The 18241-nt window shown below is 43.1% G+C and overlaps 1 protein-coding gene across 3 annotated transcripts in view; it reads left to right on the top strand.

Moving 5' to 3' along the window:
- LOC137347650 (SH2 domain-containing protein 3C-like) overlaps nucleotides 1-10136 on the top strand; it is a 141020-nt gene extending 130884 nt beyond the window's left edge. For 2 of the 3 annotated variants that reach the window (XM_068012292.1, XM_068012294.1), the window contains exons 10-13: nucleotides 94-265; nucleotides 2789-2900; nucleotides 5645-5851; nucleotides 7355-10136. In XM_068012292.1, coding sequence (XP_067868393.1) covers nucleotides 94-265; nucleotides 2789-2900; nucleotides 5645-5851; nucleotides 7355-7530 — 667 coding nt within the window. In that variant the 3' untranslated portion in view covers nucleotides 7531-10136. The remainder of the gene's footprint in view (nucleotides 1-93; nucleotides 266-2788; nucleotides 2901-5644; nucleotides 5852-7354) is intronic. The other variant, XM_068012295.1, reaches the window with a different exon arrangement.
- Nucleotides 10137-18241: the final 8105 nt, after the last annotated feature.

The following is an 18241-nucleotide window of genomic DNA, read 5'->3' as shown; positions in this document are numbered from 1 at the left end:
CGTTAACTGTTTCTCTCCCCTGAGAGACCTGCTTTGTGTTTCCAGCATTTTCTGTTTTTCACTCGGGTTCTTATTGCTCTTTTTTTTTTATAGGTTTAATACCATGTCGATCATGATGGCAGTGGATATTCTGGGCTGCACCGGCAGCACAGAGGAGCGGGCAGCTCTCCTGCACAAAACTATACAGCTGGCTGCTGAACTGAAGAGCAACATGGGGAATATGTTTGGCTTTGCTGCTGTGATGAAGGCATTGGAAATGCCTCAGGTAGGTGCTGGAAACAATGAGAGAATTATTTTCAGAGTTTCTTACCCCTGATTTATTCACTGGTCCCTACTGTCTTCTCCCAGCCCTCTCCCAATCCTACTCTCTCACCAGTTGGTGAGCCATTGTGGTTTGATCAACACTCCAGTCTGATTCTCCCCACCTATTCCTGCACTGTGCAGAGACCTCTGTTCACTGCTTACTCACAGAGGCGGAGGTTAAAAACGCAACAGGTGAGGGTGGGGGCGGGGAGTTCAGCTCTGCTTCTGTCCATTGGCCTCAGTGTTTCAACACCATCCATTACCATTGACAAAGCTTTGGTTTCTTCTGTCCTGCAAATGGGTGTAAGCCACATCCAAAACTACCTCGGCACCTTGAAAACGATAATGATTGTGTCGGTCGTACATGGCACTTTCACACTGGCAAAATGTCAGCCATAGCCCCTAAGTATTTTATGGCTGGTGAGCTATGTATCTTTTAGATGTCTCATTAAATATCTTCACCCATCAGTGCTGATCCTGTATTGATCCGAACACAATTAATGGGAAATATGAAAGCCGTCTAGTAAATGTGTATTGCTACATCCTCTTGTTATTTACAAGATGGCATTGTTCCAAAAATGAAGTAGATTTTACTGTCCATGTTAGCTGATGTCATTGACTTCTTTCTTGCTGGTTGTGATACATACAGGATTAATGTTAAAGTTTAGTTTAAGAAAATAACATAGTTTTTGTTTTGTTACACACCAGACCCAGAGTTAGACAATTGGCTAATTATAGAGATCAGGGGACTTATGTATGGAATTGAACGCTGCATTTACGTGCTGATGCACTGTGGTCAAAGTGTGGTCACTGTTAGACGTCAGTAGGATTGTTCCAAGTGGGACAGGATCATTTGTTCAAGCAATTCAATTCAAATACAAAATATCCCATGGACCTTTTTATAGGACTAGTCAATCTCCCAAGGCATTGCTCACAATGAGTCTGATTCACTATTTTATATAACAATAGCGGTGTTTTGGGAAGTAACATCAAGGCTACTGATTTACAGTGATTGAATAAGTCAAATTCCAACTCCAATAAACGGTATTTTTGGATATTCCTGGTGCTCTGAGGATTAAATTTCACAACTTTTTCAGTTTTCACAGACCAGTGGACAATGAGTAGTCTTTAGATTTATCGAATCATAGAATCTTACGACACTTTGTGCCTGTGCCAGCAATTTAGTCCCACACTCCAGTTTTTTCCTTATAATCCTGCAAATTAGTCCTTTTCAAGTACATGGCCAATTGCCTTTTGAAAGTTACTTTGGAATCTGATTCTGCCACACTTTTAGGTAGTGCAATTCAGATCCTAACAACTCTGGCTCTGAAGAAATTTCTCCTCACATCCCCTCTAGTTGTTTTTCCAATTATTTAACATCAATGATCTTATTTTCAACCCACTTGCCAGAGGAAAACGTTTCGTGCTGCTTGCTCTTTTAAACCCCATATAATTTTGACCATCTCTATTCGGTCTCTCCTTACCTTTCTCTGCTCTAAGGAGAATAATCCCAGCTTCTCCAATTTCTCCACATAACCAAACTCCCTCATCCCATGTATCATCCTGGTAAACCTCTTCTGTATCCTCCCTAAAGTGAGGTGCCTAGAATTGTATACACTACTCTAGCTGAGGCCTAATCAGTGATTTGTAATGGTTTAGCATGACTTCCTATTTTGTATTTAATGCCTCTATTTACAAAGCCAACTATTCCAAACGCTTTCTTAACCATCTTGTCAACTTTCCCTGCCACCTTCAAGGATTTGTGAATATCCACCCACAATTCCTCTGTTCTTGCATCCCTTTCAAAATAGTAACATTTAGATTATAGTGCTTCTCTATATTGTTTCACCCAAAGTGCATCACATTTCGCTTAAACGCATTAAATTGTATCTGCCCTGAGTTAGCCCATTTCATCAGTCTCCCTATGTCATCCTGAAGTTTGCTACTATCCTCTTCATTACATTGCTAAAGTTGTGTGCCATCTGCAAACTCCTAAACTGTACTTACTATGTCCAGGTCCAAGTCATTTAATATATAACAAAAAAAAAATCAATAGTCCTAATACTGGTCCTTGGGGGAACCGCACTACATACTTACCTCCAGTCAAACAAATATCCATTCACCTTTTATCTTGGCCAAATTCATACCCAAGCTACCACCGTCCCTTTAATGCCATGTGCTCTGTTTTCCGAATAAGTCTTATAAGTCTTACTTTTATCAAATGCCTTTTGAAAATCCATATATGCAACACCGACTGCAATACCTCCATCAATCCTCTGTTACTTCATCAAAGAACTCATTTGGGGAAAATAGAAAATAAGCAGCCAGTATTTAATTATTCCCTCTCTGACACAAGAAACTATTGTGAAGATGAATATTGCAGTTTGACTGCAAGTTGCCAACCAGGTGGTGTCATTCATTTTTTAAATCCCTGATTCCTCCCAGTTACAACTTTCATTTACCTTGGGTTTTCTCTGTTTTGTAGATTGCAAGGCTTGAGCAGACGTGGATAACTCTTCGACAGCGACACACGGAGGGAGCAATTCTCTATGAGAAGAAACTGAAGCCCTTCATGAAAAACATGAATGAAGGAAGAGGTAATTGACGCTTTAAGGATCTAAAGGGAGAGCTAAGAAGAGCAAGGAGAGGACACGAGAAGTCATTGGCGGATAGGATCAAGGAAAACCCTTAGGCTTTCTATAGGTATATCAGGAATAAAAGAATGACTAGAGTTACATTTGGGTCAATCAAGGATAGTAGTGGGAAGTTGTGTGTGGAATCAGAGGAGATAGGGGTAGTGTTAAATGAATATTTTTCATCAGTATTTACAGTAGAGAAAGAAAATGTTGTCGAGGAGAATACTGAGATTCATACTACTAGGCTAGATAGGATTGAGGTTCACAAGGAGGAGGTGTTAGCAATTTTGGAAAGTGTGAAAATAGATAAGTCCCCTGGGCCAGATGGGATTTATCCTAGGATTCTCTGGGAAGCCAGGAAGGAGATTGGAGAGCCTTTGTCCTTGATTTTTATGTCATCATTGTCGACAGGAATAGTGCCGGAAGACTGGAGGATAGCAAATGTTGTCCCCTTGTTCAAGAAGGGGAGTAGAGACAGCCCTGGTAATTATAGACCTGTGAGCCTTACTTCGGTTGTGGGTAAAATGTTGGAAAAGGTTATAAGAGACAGGATTTCTAATCATCTTGAAAAGAATAAGTTCATTAGCGATAGTCAGCACGGTTTTGTGAAGGGTAGGTCGTGCCTCACAAACCTTATTGAGTTTTTCGAGAAGGTGACCAAACAGGTGGATGAGGGTAAAGCAGTGGATGTGGTGTATATGGATTTCAGTAAGGCATTTGATAAGGTTCCCCACGGTAGGCTATTGCAGAAAATACGGAAGTATGGGGTTGAAGGTGATTTAGAGCTTTGGATCAGAAATTGGCTAGCTGAAAGAAGACAGAGGGTGGTGGTTGATGGCAAATGTTCATCCTGGAGTTTAGTTACTAGTGGTGTACCGCAAGGATCTGTTTTGGGGCCACTGCTGTTTGTCATTTTTATAAATGACCTGGAAGAGGGTGTAGAAGGGTGGGTTAGTAAATTTGCGGATGACACAAAGGTCGGTGGAGTTGTGGATAGTGCTGAAGGATGTTGTAGGGTACAGAGGGACATAGATAGGCTGCAGAGCTGGGCTGAGAGATGGCAAATGGAGTTTAATGCGGAAAAGTGTGAGGTGATTCACTTTGGAAGGAGTAACAGGAATGCAGAGTACTGGGCTAATGGGAAGATTCTTGGTAGGGTAGATGAACAGAGAGATCTTGGTGTCCAGGTACATAAATCCCTGAAAGTTGCTAACCAGGTTAATAGGGCTGTTAAGAAGGCATATGGTGTGTTAGCTTTTATTAGTAGGGGGATCGAGTTTTGGAGCCACGAGGTCATGCTGCAGCTGTACAAAACTCTGGTGAGACTGCACCTGGAGTATTGCGTGCAGTTCTGGTCACCGCATTATAGGAAGGATGTGGAAGCTTTGGAAAGGGTGCAGAGGAGATTTAGATTAGATTTTTAGATTAGATTACAGATACAGCACTGAAACAGGCCCTTCGGCCCATCGAGTCTGTGCCGAACATCAACCACCCATTTATACTAATCCTACACTAATCCCATATTCCTACCAAACATCCCCACCTGTCCCTATATTTCCCTACCACCTACCTATACTAGTGACAATTTATAATGGCCAATTTACCTATCAACCTGCAAGTCTTTTGGCTTGTGGGAGGAAACCGGAGCACCCGGAGAAAACCCACGCAGACACAGGGAGAACTTGCAAACTCCACACAGGCAGTACCCGGAATCGAACCCGGGTCCCTGGAGCTGTGAGGCTGCGGTGCTAACCACTGCGCCACTGTGCCGCCCTAGGATGTTTACGAGGATGTTGCCTGGTATGGAGGGAAGGTCTTACGAGGAAAGGCTGAGGGACTTGAGGTTGTTTTCGTTGGAGAGAAGGAGGAGGAGAGGTGACTTAATAGAGACATATAAGATAATCAGAGGGTTAGATAGGGTGGATAGTGAGAGTCTTTTTCCTCGGATGGTGATGGCAAACATGAGGGGACATAGCTTTAAGTTGAGGGGTGATAGATATAGGACAGATAGATATAGGACACCCTGCACACAGATTGTTTTTGAACTTATCTTCCCATTCTGGGGGAAGGAAAAGTGAGAAATATCTTGGTTAGAAAACCTGCCTCCAAGTTTTTGTCAAATGCCTTTCTGTGGCGATAGGTTAACCTCTCTCTACTTGTGGGATAAAATGCCCAACTCTGTTTAGTGCCTCACCTGATGACCCTTGGTTGAGGTTCGGAACATGTGTGGACTGGATTGGATAACAGATCCAATACCTTCTGACTCTGAAATTTCATTACTGATAGAATGTACCTTAACATGGAAAGGACAGTATCATAGGAGGAAATGTGGAAAAGATTCCTTCACAAATGAGCCACTTAGACCATCAACTGGGTAAGGACTGGAGGTATAGGGATAGAATGAGAGGATGGGGTGAGAGGATAAAAGGCTCTCCAGGACACCATAGTTCCTCTGCTGCTGAGGAACGTAGGGAGGATGTTTGTGGAGACAGAAGGCCAGGACCGAATAGTGAAAATTAATATTTTGGAGTTTTACTTCAATACTTTTGTCAGTATTTCGGCAGAACATTCCCTCAGAAGTGGGGTAGAAGCCCTGATTGGGCAGAGGGTCTGTGAAAGAAGCAGGATTTTCTCATTCTGTGCTTCACAGTCTTATCTGTTTTACTATTTCAATCTTCTCATTTTATAAACTCTCTACCTTTCAGAGGTATCCCCACTGACCAACACAACTTTTCCTCATGTGGTTCCCCTCATCACTCTGCTCGAACGTAATGTGGTGAGTACTGACAACATCGAGGTCTGGGAGATCAGCGACAGTGGTGTTGAGGTGGTTATGTCACATCTGGAGGCTGCAAGGACGATTGCACATCATGGGGGACTGTACAGAACAAACGCTGAACTGAAACTACAAGGTAAATAGGGAGAACCCTTCTCTCTCTTCCTACTTTTTACCTGATTAAACACTTTTATTTTTCACATCTTTCAATAAGTTTTCTGCACCCCAATTATCTCCTCACCTTTCTGAAGGCAGTGAGTCATGCTAGGGTATAGTTTCATGGGTGCAGGCCTTCCCACCGCCACACCGCCCCCACCCCCGCGCTGAACTCATTTTCCATGTGTGAGTTTAGACAGTAACATCTGACTGTTTGATCACTGCGGCACCCCAGCCTAGCCCAATCTGGTCATTTTCCAGCTAGGGCCACTGACATGAACCTGAGCTGAATTTGGTTTCCCCTCCTTAAACCAGAGATGCTGAAGCCAATTGTAGGCCACCCACTGTCAGCCTGGTTGAAGTCAGCTAACATGGGATGGACCAGGAATTGAAACTGAGACCTCCCTGATCTGTATGAGTGTCCATACTCAGCAACAGTTCAAAGACTTCATTCTATTGGAGTGTACATTGGACTTTCCATTAATAAGCTATTGTTCTAAAGGAAAAATGAAAAGACAGGCAACTGCCGCATGGAATAGGAGAATGTGGATAGTTTCTCCTGAGTATTCCCCAGGTGATGTATTTGTGCACTCAGCTGGTACGGCAGGAGGGGATGTACTGAGCAGATAGCACTTACCTTGTCATAGATAAGGAAGGAAACCTCTTGTCAGCAGGCCACCTGCCCATCCCTGTTATCTGCTTACAAAGCAGAATCGAGAGGCCCACAAATAAGCTGCTTGTCTGCGATCTAGTGCAAGGTGTAGGGTGTCTTAAAGGTAAGAGAATCTGAATGTTATTGTTATTCTGTAAGTGCTATTAGTACATTGTTAGTACCCTGTGCTTTCTCCTCTGGGACTTAGGTTTGGATTAAGTCCAGACAGATGGGTTGAATGCTGATGGTGAAGCTCATTGGTTTTGGTGGATGCAACTCCAGAGAGTGCATGTAATTCAGCATAAAATTGCTGCTATTAACAATCTCGGAAAGGCTACATGGTGGCTGATGCAGGAAATTGAACTATTGCACCGGGGCATCAGGGTGTGTTATATTGAGGTTGGTCCTGAGCCACAGTGCGAACTTTACGCTGCACCTCATAGAATTAAATAATGATATGTGACTATTCCTCCTCCCCTTCCCATTCCCCAAACTCTGCAAATATTTCCACTTCAAGCATTTATTCAATTCCATTTTGAAAGTTTCTATCGAATCAGTGTCCATCGCCCTTTCAGGCAGGGCATTCCAGATTGCAACAACTCGCTGTGTAAAATACCTGCTCCTCATTTCTAACCTCCAGTAACTGAGTTGAGTCCACAGAGCCCAAAAATAGAAACAAAAAGTAGGAGTATCTTATAGTAACCTGGAGGGGGTGGGGGGGGGGGGGGGTGGCGGTGAAGATGTTTGTGGCATTCCTCACTTTGCCAAGCTGAAAACATTTCTTTCAAAGAAAGTTCGCAGATGTGATGCTTTATTCATTTTCTTCCTCAGGATTTCAGGAAAATGAACAAGTCCTTGAAATCTTCAAGACGGAATTTCAGATGCGGTTGCTGTGGGGCAGTCGAGGAGCAGAAGGCAAACAAGTCGAGCGATACGAAAAATTTGACAAAGTCCTAAGCGCACTTTCAAACAAGCTGGAACCTCCAGTTCGTCATAGTGAATTGTAGCTTGGAAGGAAAATAAAATCCACAAAGGTTTTTAAAAAGTAGTACAAGTTTGGGTAAAGGAAACAATCACTGAACAGGAACTTCCTAGTTTTGTATTATTTTTCCTTCTATTTAAATTTAATGTTTAAAAAAACCCAAGTGTTTGATTGACAGAGCACTATCTTGTTACTAATGATTCACATGTGGGTGTGTGCACAGTATCACAAACAGGAAGAGATGGAAGTGGGGAAAGAGGATTCCAAAGAGCAGTTTTTGGCCAATTATAAATACCTCTGACTCATTCTTGAGCTTAAGGAGTTTTAAAAAAAAATACCATGTGCCTGCTGATAAAGTCATCACCCACTTTGTACTGAGCTGTACAGATCAGGAAGAGCCCTGGTTCTATCCCTGATCTGTGTCAAGTGAGCTCACCTCAGCCAAGTGAGCATTGAGGTGCTACTAATGGCAACAGCAATCGTTATTTTGGGCTGGGTGGGGGATGGAAATCAGCTGCAATCATTATATCCACTGACCCTTGCTGGAAAGTAGATCCGCAGACAAGATTGGACTAGGCTATGATGCCCCCAAGAGTCCAATAGCGTACAATGACTATACTTGTACTTAAATGACGGCAATGTAGGCGAGGTCAGCTGGCATCTTTGGAACTGCACTGCAGCAAACGCCTTCAAAAGAGGAGGAAAGAAAATTGAGGGCAGGGATGAAATGAAAACTCCTGTTGGCAGCAATAATGGGAAAACGATTCCTAATTAAAGACTTTCAAAGAATAACCACACCCAGGGTGATTAGCACTTTCTCCAAAAAGAAACTAACCAAAAACTTGACTAATAGACAAGAGCGTGCATTTTACTGTCACCTTCAATGAAGAAAAATGATACATGTAAAAGTCACATGAAATTCCCCAGAAAAATTAGAGAAATCTCAATGCTGAGTTATTGAGCTCTGAAAAGTTATCTCAAAAAATCAAAGAAATCATAAAAAATAATAGATCAATGCTCCTAATGAGTGAGACAAAGGGGGAAATTAGTGAGTTGCTGTTTGGATTGTTACCTTTGCTTGACGATGTCTGACTGTCTCATTGTAAAGTTATTGTACAGTAAAGTTTTATTTCCCAAATCTAAGATAACTTGGGGGTAAAGCAGCATGTTTAGAGAGCCACCTAGTGTAAATACTGTATCGGTGGGAGGAATGATCCCACATTGATCAACATGCCTCATGGCTGGTTGATGAAGAAGTGGCATCAATAATATCATGAGCAGATGCCAATCCAGCTGAGGTGGATAGTGTGTGAGAGGGTCTTACTTTGGAGATAGGGAATACAGTTAGAGAGTACCATTACTGACTGCACAGTGAGGGCAACACAGGATATATATCCAAGATAAGTGGCTGAGTGAGCAATACTGGAGTAACTAGTTAGGAACCAGTAAAAGTTCTGCTCCCAATCACTGTCCAGTGAACTCTTCATGAGGTGAGGCTAGGATTGGATGTAGCTACGATGCTCTCCATGTTCAATAGCCTGCTGACCCTCTCTATCTGGGCTCACTGGGGTGAAGTACCATAGAGTAAGCACAGCCTGTGGAACTGTTGTACCCTAGTTTGAATTGGAAGAGAAAGCTGGGGAAGGGGGAAAATTGAGTGACTGTACTTTGATTAGCTTTCTACCAAGAAACTCATCTTTCATTCAGTTTCTGCAACACTCCTGTACATCAAACTGTCTCTCACTGAAGGAACAGTGAAATCACTCACAGCAAATGTTTTAGTTTGGAATGAACTCATTCTTCTGTAGCCAATTTTCTGCATTAAAAAAGGTGCAGAATGTGGGTTCAAAATATTATAGGTGTACTTGAGTACATTAGCCATGTTAGTGTACACAAGGAAACATGCAGTATATCTTAAAGCTAAAGCTGATGAGATGTGTGTAGTCCCTAAGTACTGGTCTCCATTACAGTGACATTTACCTTATACCCAGGGCTGGGCTTTTGGAGGGGACAGTCCAATTCGAATTCTGAGACAGCTGTTGTCGAAACTACATTTTCCAGTTCACATAAACCAAAATAAAAAGCTGTCTGCCTGGATGGATATCAAGTGGGGTGACACAATATCATGCGGCTGAAAGTACAGATACAAAATTTAATTTAACCATTTAGATACCGATAAATAACAGACCTTCAACACCAATGCTGTAATCCCCAGAGCAGGAGTGTATCCTTTGTACAGTCAAGGTCCTAATGATGCGGTATTCCAGTCTTTCAACTCATTCTATGTTGGACCACAAAACCTTTCAGTGTTCTCTTATTCTGCTTTTCAATTATGGCACAGTGTAAATACAAAGAGATGTATATATGAATTCTACGTTCTCGCATAAAAAACAAAGCCCTGTTTGTTGTAGAGTTATAATCCTGAATGTTGATGAATGTATTAATTTGTATTAATAGATTTGTGTAAGTCGAAACTAGTAATTGTGTGTGATTTCTGGAATTCATTGGTGCAAATGAAATATTTTTTTTTAATGTACATGTGAATTAAAAGTTGAAAAAAGAAACATAAGCACTGAAACATGAGGAGAAAATGATGGTTTACAGATTTGATGTGCAAATAATATATTTTTAAAAAGTGATTAAAGCTCTTGCAATGTTCCAGTGGGTTAACGGCACCACCTAATGCAGTGTGAACTATGATGGATCCAAAGGTCTCCCTTTGGTTTGATCCCTGATCTATATTGAGTTAGTTGATCTCCTATCACTGGATAACCTGGGAACAATACCCATTTAAACTGACATTTAGAATGGTCAGCTGGGCCAGGGTACAAAGAGACCAGAGAGTACCTGTGGAACCCATACCCCAGCATGAGGCACTGCTCACAGAAGAGGAGGAGATTAAAGAACAGGCTCACTAACAGAGACTGACAGTGATAAGAGGATAGGTATCTCTCAATAACATTTAAGATCATGTGACAGTTCATTAGAGCACACGTCCCCTTTAAAGATGTCTGTTGTAACCTTTGATCAATATTACAGCCTTTACTAACCTCCAAGCATAAACTGCCCCATGGAAGCTGTGGAATGATCCTTAATTCATCTCTTTCTTGGGGTTATCTGGCAAATTATCAAACAGTTTGCACGCTGGTCGCTCTGGTTATGGAATTCAGAGGCTATGTCCTCTGACACATAAACCCACTAATCTTTAATCTGTTGACAGTGTTTGAGGAAGGGCGGGTGGGGGTGGCTTCACTTTACTGGCTGTCTGCAGACACTTTTAAACATATCTATTTGTGTTAATCAAAGTGATGGATGTTAGTGCTCCCAGGACAAGTACCGCACAGGTCAGCTGGCGAATGAAATTCCTCTTATTTGGCTCCAACAATATTTTAACAATACATGAACCACCCCGGCCCCCAACCTCACTTTCCTACACAATGTGACATTTTCATTTCCCACACTACCCCCTCCTGTAGCCACTCCGAGCAAGATGGCCAGTTTTTGTGCCAGTTGGAGCAGCCTTGTGCAGCAGGCACATGAGAATGGAGGAAACCAGAGAAGTTTCACACACCGCAATTCAAGTCTTTGATTAAAAAATAAATAAAACTAATCTGCGACAGAGCCTTCAGATAGCTACGGCTCAGGCACCTCATGCAAGTTGTACATCATGCACTCATTACCTTCCAGCCCTTTCAGAAGTTTAACACAGATTATTAAATAGACAGTGTATGAATTATGAGGCATTGTCCAAAACACACAGCAGCCTAGTTTCAAAAACCTGACTGACAGCGATCTGAGGAGGAGTGAACGAGCTGGAATGTGCCACATATGGTTTCAATGTGCTTCCAAACCAGAGACACAGAACTTAAAATACTTCAACACTGGCATCATTGCTGACTGAGTTAAATCAAATAAACAATCAACTCCCCTGAGGGTTGGTGAGAATGTGCTGAAGCAGGATCCAGTGTCATATGTTCAGATGCTGTACAAATCTTGAAACCTATAAATACAAACACTGATTATGGCTTCTCCTCCATACCTTTCATGAAGATAGTGATTAATGCTAGTGATTAATGCATTGGCACCGGCCACCCTTCAGTACCTCACCAAACAGCCATGTCAGAATTGTGGACCCAGTGTTGATAGGCTGGTCAACAGGCTGAGGCATCACAACTGAGCCCAAGCTTGATCCTGCCCTCAGGCAACAGGGGCACATATAGCTTTTCCAATGGTGGTCACTGGATAGTGTGAATCAGTGGAATTCTTCATTGATTTTCCTGCTGTCCCCCAACCCTCCCCCAGCTTAGAGGTATGGGGACCAATGTAACACTCTGGCATGTTTAGGGGTTTTAATGCTCAGAATCACCACCCAGTCCCATACCAAACTTGATTTCATCCCAATATCGAAGTTGATAGGAAGAGCCACAGCAGTGAGCCCTTCCTCTACACTTTGGTGATGGGACTACATCATGGGCCACTAAGTGAACATCTTCTCTTCCTATACTCTTACCACACTAAGACTCAGGCCCTAAACCACAAGTGGTTCTATTCACACAAGGGCACTGAGTGAACAGTAAATTGTATAAAACAGTGAAACATTAATTTCTTTACTCGGTTATATATATAAAATAATGATGCCACTCATATTCTCCCTAAATATTGACTTTAAAACATAAACTCACTTCTTCTGTTAGAGAACATTTCACAACCTCAGAATGGAATTCCATAGGTCAGCAGAAAGCTTATAACACAAGAGTTCTGCTTTGGCTGGCAGCTGTAAACCTGACAATAACTAAACCAGTAAAACTCTCCCATAAAAAACACTCCTAACACTTTGCAGTTATATTGATACAGAAGGCAATAGACAACTGTATCTTTCAAAATTACATTAGAACAAAAAACATCCACAGAATTTCTCATCAATATTTGAATGGTTACCCAATCTTGGAAGTTGATGATTGAATGCTGTGGCTCCAGCAATTTACACCTTGGACAAACCACTCTGGTATCCTTAGAATCACACAAATTGTGAAGTTGCTGCTGTCTGCCTTTCTGGTCTCTGAACTGATGACTTTTCTGAGATGCTGAGAGGCTGTTTCCCCCCGACTGGAGAATTGAGAACTCGGGTTCAAAGTCTCAGGATAAATGGGTCAGCCATTTAGGACTGAGATAAGGAGAAATTTCTTCTCAATCTGTCTGAGCTCTGTTCCTTCAGTTGAACAAAGAACAAAGAACAGTACAGCACAGGAACAGGCCATTCGGCCCTCCAAGCCTGCGCCGATCTTGATGCCTGCCTAAACTAAAACCTTCTGCACTTCAGGGGTCCGTATCCCTCTATTCCCATCCTATTCATGTATTTGTCAAGATGCCTCTTAAACGTCTCTATGGTACCTGCTTCCACCACCTCCCCCGGCAACAAGTTCCAGGCACTCACCACCCTCTGTGTAAAGAACTTGCCTCGCACATCCGCTCTAAACTTTGCCCCTCTCACCTTAAACCTATGTCCCCTAGTAACTGACTCTTCCACCCTGGGAAAAAGCTTCTGACTATCCACTCTGTCCATGCCGCTTATAACTTTGTAAACCTCTATCATGTCGCCCCTCTACCTCCGTCAGAGGGTTGTGAATCTTTGGATACTCTCCCTCAAAGGACTATGGATTTTCAGTCGTTGAGTATAATCATGACTAAGACTGACAGATTCGTGGGCATAAAGGGATATGGAGACATGGAGGGAAAGTGGAGTTGATACAGAAGATCAGCTATGATCTTATTGAATGTAGCAGCAAGCTTGAGAGACCGTATGGCCGACTCCTGCTCTTATTTCGTTAGGTCCTGCATATTGGCGCGATTTTAACCCCTTACATGCTATTTCAAGCCACAGAAAATCCAATGATCTCAATACAGACCAGGGATTCAGTCTGGGATAGATTGATCCTGTTTAGCTTAGTGCACTCACCAACTGAGCCTTTGGAACCACTGGGCACTCATTATTAAGGATTCTTTCAGACTCAGTGTTCTGGGTAACCATTGGAAAATAACATCAACAGAAGCTTAAATGTAAATCCAATTACTGATGCCAAACACTCTAAGATGCAACTGAACAGCAGGAGAAAATCTAACTTACAAGAGAGAAGTGAAGAAATCCTTAAAAGAAATTAAACCAATGGTGGGGGGCGCAAAATCACATTCTTCAATTTAAAATGAACTGTAAAATAATTAGAACTTAGTCTTCACTTTAATTGGCCATCCAGTACTGATTAATGATTTGATTACAAAGACAAGTCATGTTTCTCCATTTCAATTTTTGGCCATTTTGGGATCCACAGAAGCTGTCTGCCCCCCCAGGACTCCACCTCCCGCCCCCCCCCCCCCCCCGCGTCAAAGTAGCTATGTATGTCCCAGCCTGTGAGTTAACAGGCAAGATGGGCTGGGGGCGGGGGGGGGGGGGGGGGGTGGGGGCAGGGGGTGGCCCAGTGGGGCGCGGTGGTTGGTATCACAGTTGATCACACATGCACGCTTTCCAGCAGTCACTCAATGGTAATCAGGAGTGGGAACCCTGGCTGGTTCTTTCCTCTTCCTACCATAGAGTCATAGAGTTATACAGCACAGAAACAGGCCCTTCGGCCCACCGTGTCTGCACCGGCCATCAAGCCTATCTATTCTAATCCCATTTTCCAGCAATTGACCCGTAACCTTGTATGCTATGGCATTTCAAGTGCTCATCTAAATACTTCTTAAATGTTGTGAGGGTTCCTGCCTCTACAGGATGATATAGATGGGCTGGTAAGATGGGCGGAGCAGTGGCCACTGCTCTGCCCATCTTACCAGTCCATCTATATCATCCTGTAATCTAAGGCTTTCCTCCTCACTATCTACGACACCACCAATTTTTGTGTCATCTGTGAACTTACTGATTATACATCCTATATTCACATCTAACTCATTAATGTACGCTATAAACAGCAAGGGTTCCAGCAACGATCCCTGCAGTACACCACGGGTCACAGGCTTGCAATCGCAAAAATGACACTCGACCATCACCCTCTGCCTCCTGCCACTAAGCCAATTTTGGATCCAATTTGCCAAATTGCCCTGGATCCCATGGGCTCTTACCTTCTTAACCAATGTCCCATGTGGGACCTTACCAAAAGCCTTACTGAAGTCCATATAGACTACATCAACTGCTTTACCCTCATCTACACACCTAGTCACATCCTCGAAAAATTCAATCAAATTTGTTAGACATGATCTCCTCCTGACAAAGCCATGCTGGCTATCCTTGATTAATCCCTGCCTCTCCAAGTGGAGATTAATCCTGTCCCTCAGAATTTTTTAAAAATAGTTTCCCTACCATTGATGTTAGACTCACTGGCCTGTAATTATCTGGTCTATCCCTGCTACCCTTCTTGAATAATGGTACCACAGTCACTGTCCTCCAGTCCTCTGGCACCTTTCCTGTGGCCAGAGAGGATTTGAAAATTTGTGTCAGAGCCCCTGCAATCTCCTCTCTTGCCTCACATAGCAGCCTGGGGATTTATCTACTTTTAAGCCCGCTAAAACAGCTAATTTGTTCAAGTATATCACAATCCCCCTCCCTGATCTCTACACTTACATTGTCCTTCTCCATAATGAACACAGGTGAAAAGTAATCATTTAAAACCTCACCTATGTCCTCCATTTCCACACACAGATTGCCACTTTAGTTCTGAATGGACCCTACTCTTTCCTTGGTTATCCTCTTGCCCTTAATATTTTTATAAAATGCCTTGGGATTTTCCTTTATCTTGCCCGCCAGTGTTTTTTTCATGCCCCTTCTTCACTCTCTTAATTAGTTTTTTTTTTTAAGTACCTCCCCTACACTTGCTATACTCCTCTCGGGCCTCTGCTGTTTTCAGTGCTCTGAATCTGCCAGAAGCCTCCTTTTTTTTCCTTATCCAATCCTCTATATCCCTTGACATCCAGGGCTCCCTGGACTTATTGGTCCTACCCTTCACCTTTATGGGAACATGTTAGCCCTGAATTCTCACTATTTCCTCTTTGAATGACTCCCACAGATCTGATGTAGACTTTCCTACAAGTAGCTGCTCCTAGTCCACTTTGGCCAGATCCTGTTTTATCATATTGAAATCGATCGTCCCCCAATTCAGTACCTTTATTTCCGGTCCATCTTTGTCCTTTTCCATAACTACCTTATATCTTACAGAGTTATGGTCACTATCCCCGAAATGCTCCCCCACTGACATTTCTACCACTTGTCTGACTTCATTCCCGAAGATTAGGTCCAGAACTGCCCCTTCTCTTGTAGGACTTTCTACATGCCGGCTCAAAAAGCACTCTTGGATGCACTGTAAGAATTCTGCCCCCTTTAAGCCTTTTGCACTAAGACTATCCCAGTTAATATTGGGGAAGTAGAAATCCCCTCCTATTATTACCCTCAATTCATCTACCTTACTTCTAAGTCTCCTTGCGTTAAAATAGATGCAATCCAGCCTTGCATTATTCGTTTGTGCCTTAACAGGTCTATATTTGCTCTGCCTTCCAGTCTGACTTAGTTTCTCTTCTATATTTGGTTGTGCTTCACCCCCTATGTAACTCCACTCTGTATCCCACCCCCCTGCCAAATTCGTTTAAACCCTTCCCCCCCACCCCACCAACAGCACTAGCAAACCTCCCAGCAAGGATATTGCTTCCATTCTGGTTCAGGTGCAACCCGTCCAACTTGTACAGGACCCACCTTCGCCAGAAACAGACCCCGTGATCCAGGAAACTAAAGACCTCCCTGCTGCACCATCTCTTCAGCCATGCATTCATCTGCTCCATCCTCCTATTCCTATACTTACTAGCACGTGGCACCAGGAGCAATCCAGAGATTACAACCTTTGAGGTCCTGCTTTTTAATCAGCTACCTAGCTCTCTAATTTCCTGTTAAAGGACCTCATCCCTCTTTCGACCTATGTCGTTGGTACCAATGTGGACCATGACCTCTGACTGTTCATCCTCCCCCTTCAGAAAGTCCTGCAGCTGCTCCATGACATCCTTGACCCTAGCACCAGGGAGGCAACATACCATCCTGGAGTCACGTTTGCGGCCACAGAAATGCCTACCTGTACCCCTTGTGATAGAATCCCAGATCACTATAGCTCTTCCACTCTTTCTCCTCCCCTCCTGTGCAGCTGAGCCACCCGTGGTGCCACAGACTTGGCTCTTGCTGCATTCCCCTGAGAAGCTATCTCCCCCAACAGTATTCAAAGCGGAAAATCTGTTACAGTGGGAGATGGACCCAGGAGACTCCTGCACTACCTGCCTAGTTCTTCTACTCTGCCTGGCGGTCACCCATTCCCTTTCTGCCTGAGCACCTCCCTGTATGTGCTATCTACGATGATCTCAGCCTCACGGATGCTCCACAGTGTTCCCAGCCGCTTCTCCAGTTCCGAAACATAGCGGCACCAAGGCCGATTACAACATACTTATCACTATTCTCAGCACAGACCTACGATTGGACTTGGGATCTTCCTGATTTGATTGCCACAGTATCATAAGGTGGATTTATTGGGCCATAGCCACACAAGGGGAGTTTTGGAAATTCCTCACTGTAATTTGTGCACATTGAATTCTAGTTCCTTTGTTATTTATAATATATAATTAACAAAATGGAAAGAATGATTTTGTTCTCTGAGTCAAGCTTTGCACAGTTGAATTACAGATACTCACTGGCATCTGGAACGACATACTTGTAATGAATGCAATTTGGGCCCATATGCTCCCCTGCACTGCACAAGCATTTCTATTTCCATCTAATTTCAGCTCAGCTTTTACTATAGCATTCTATTTTAAATGAAAGTTCACACATTGTACACCTATGATTCCAAATTCCCGTCACCTTCACAGTGCAATTACATTCTCCCAATGATTTACTTTATGGCGCTGAACCGTACAGAACAGGAAGGACCCAGGTACGATTCCTGGTTGAAGTTGCATTAATTAATCTGCAATAAAGTGTCAGTTGAGTGCTACAATTGGCCTCAGTATCCTTGCTCTAGGAAGAGGGAAATCGCCAAATGACGGTCCCTCATGGATGCTGACCCTGCTCGAATGTATTAGTCTTGGAGACAGTTAAAAACACTCCAGCTACATTTTCCTGCTCACTCGGTGTAATCGTGAGCAGTTCTCCTTTGGAGTCAGCGTGAGTAAAAATAATGGCTCTACTTGTCAAGTGACTGAGTGACGGCAGTAACAATGGTCCAAGTTGTGTAGAACATGGATAAGCACTCCAAAACACCGGGCAATGCTGCAGGATTAGAGAATGGAAGTGAGCAAACAAGCAAAACAAACAAAAGGACAATTTAACAACAAAATATCTCATCCACAAAGCAACATAGCCAGCAAACTGGTCAAAAGGGTCCAGCGAAACATCACTTTATGTACAGCTTGTCAGAAATTGGATTCTTTATTAATCTCCCTCCTTTCTCAGTAGATGGAGTCATTCTTCTCTTCCCACTTTCCACAATTCGCACAGTGTTTGCATTCCCTTGAACTCAAACTGGCATTCTACCTCCCCTCTTCCTTGTGCACCCCCCATTCATTCATTGAGCTAGTCCACTCCAACTGGCCCTCACTGCCTCCTACCTGGTTCATTCACTCTGCAAATTAAACCCTACAACAGCTGTGAGCAGGAATTCCTGATTTTATAAACAAAAAGATCAAGAATTCCCACTCAAGGAGTGCAACAGAGTTGA

Source organism: Heterodontus francisci, chromosome 32, assembly GCF_036365525.1.
Source record: "Heterodontus francisci isolate sHetFra1 chromosome 32, sHetFra1.hap1, whole genome shotgun sequence".
In the NCBI taxonomy this organism is placed as follows: Eukaryota; Metazoa; Chordata; class Chondrichthyes; order Heterodontiformes; family Heterodontidae; genus Heterodontus; species Heterodontus francisci.
The sequence above is the reverse complement of the archived record's forward strand: the minus strand, read 5'-3'. Positions and strand labels throughout refer to the sequence as shown.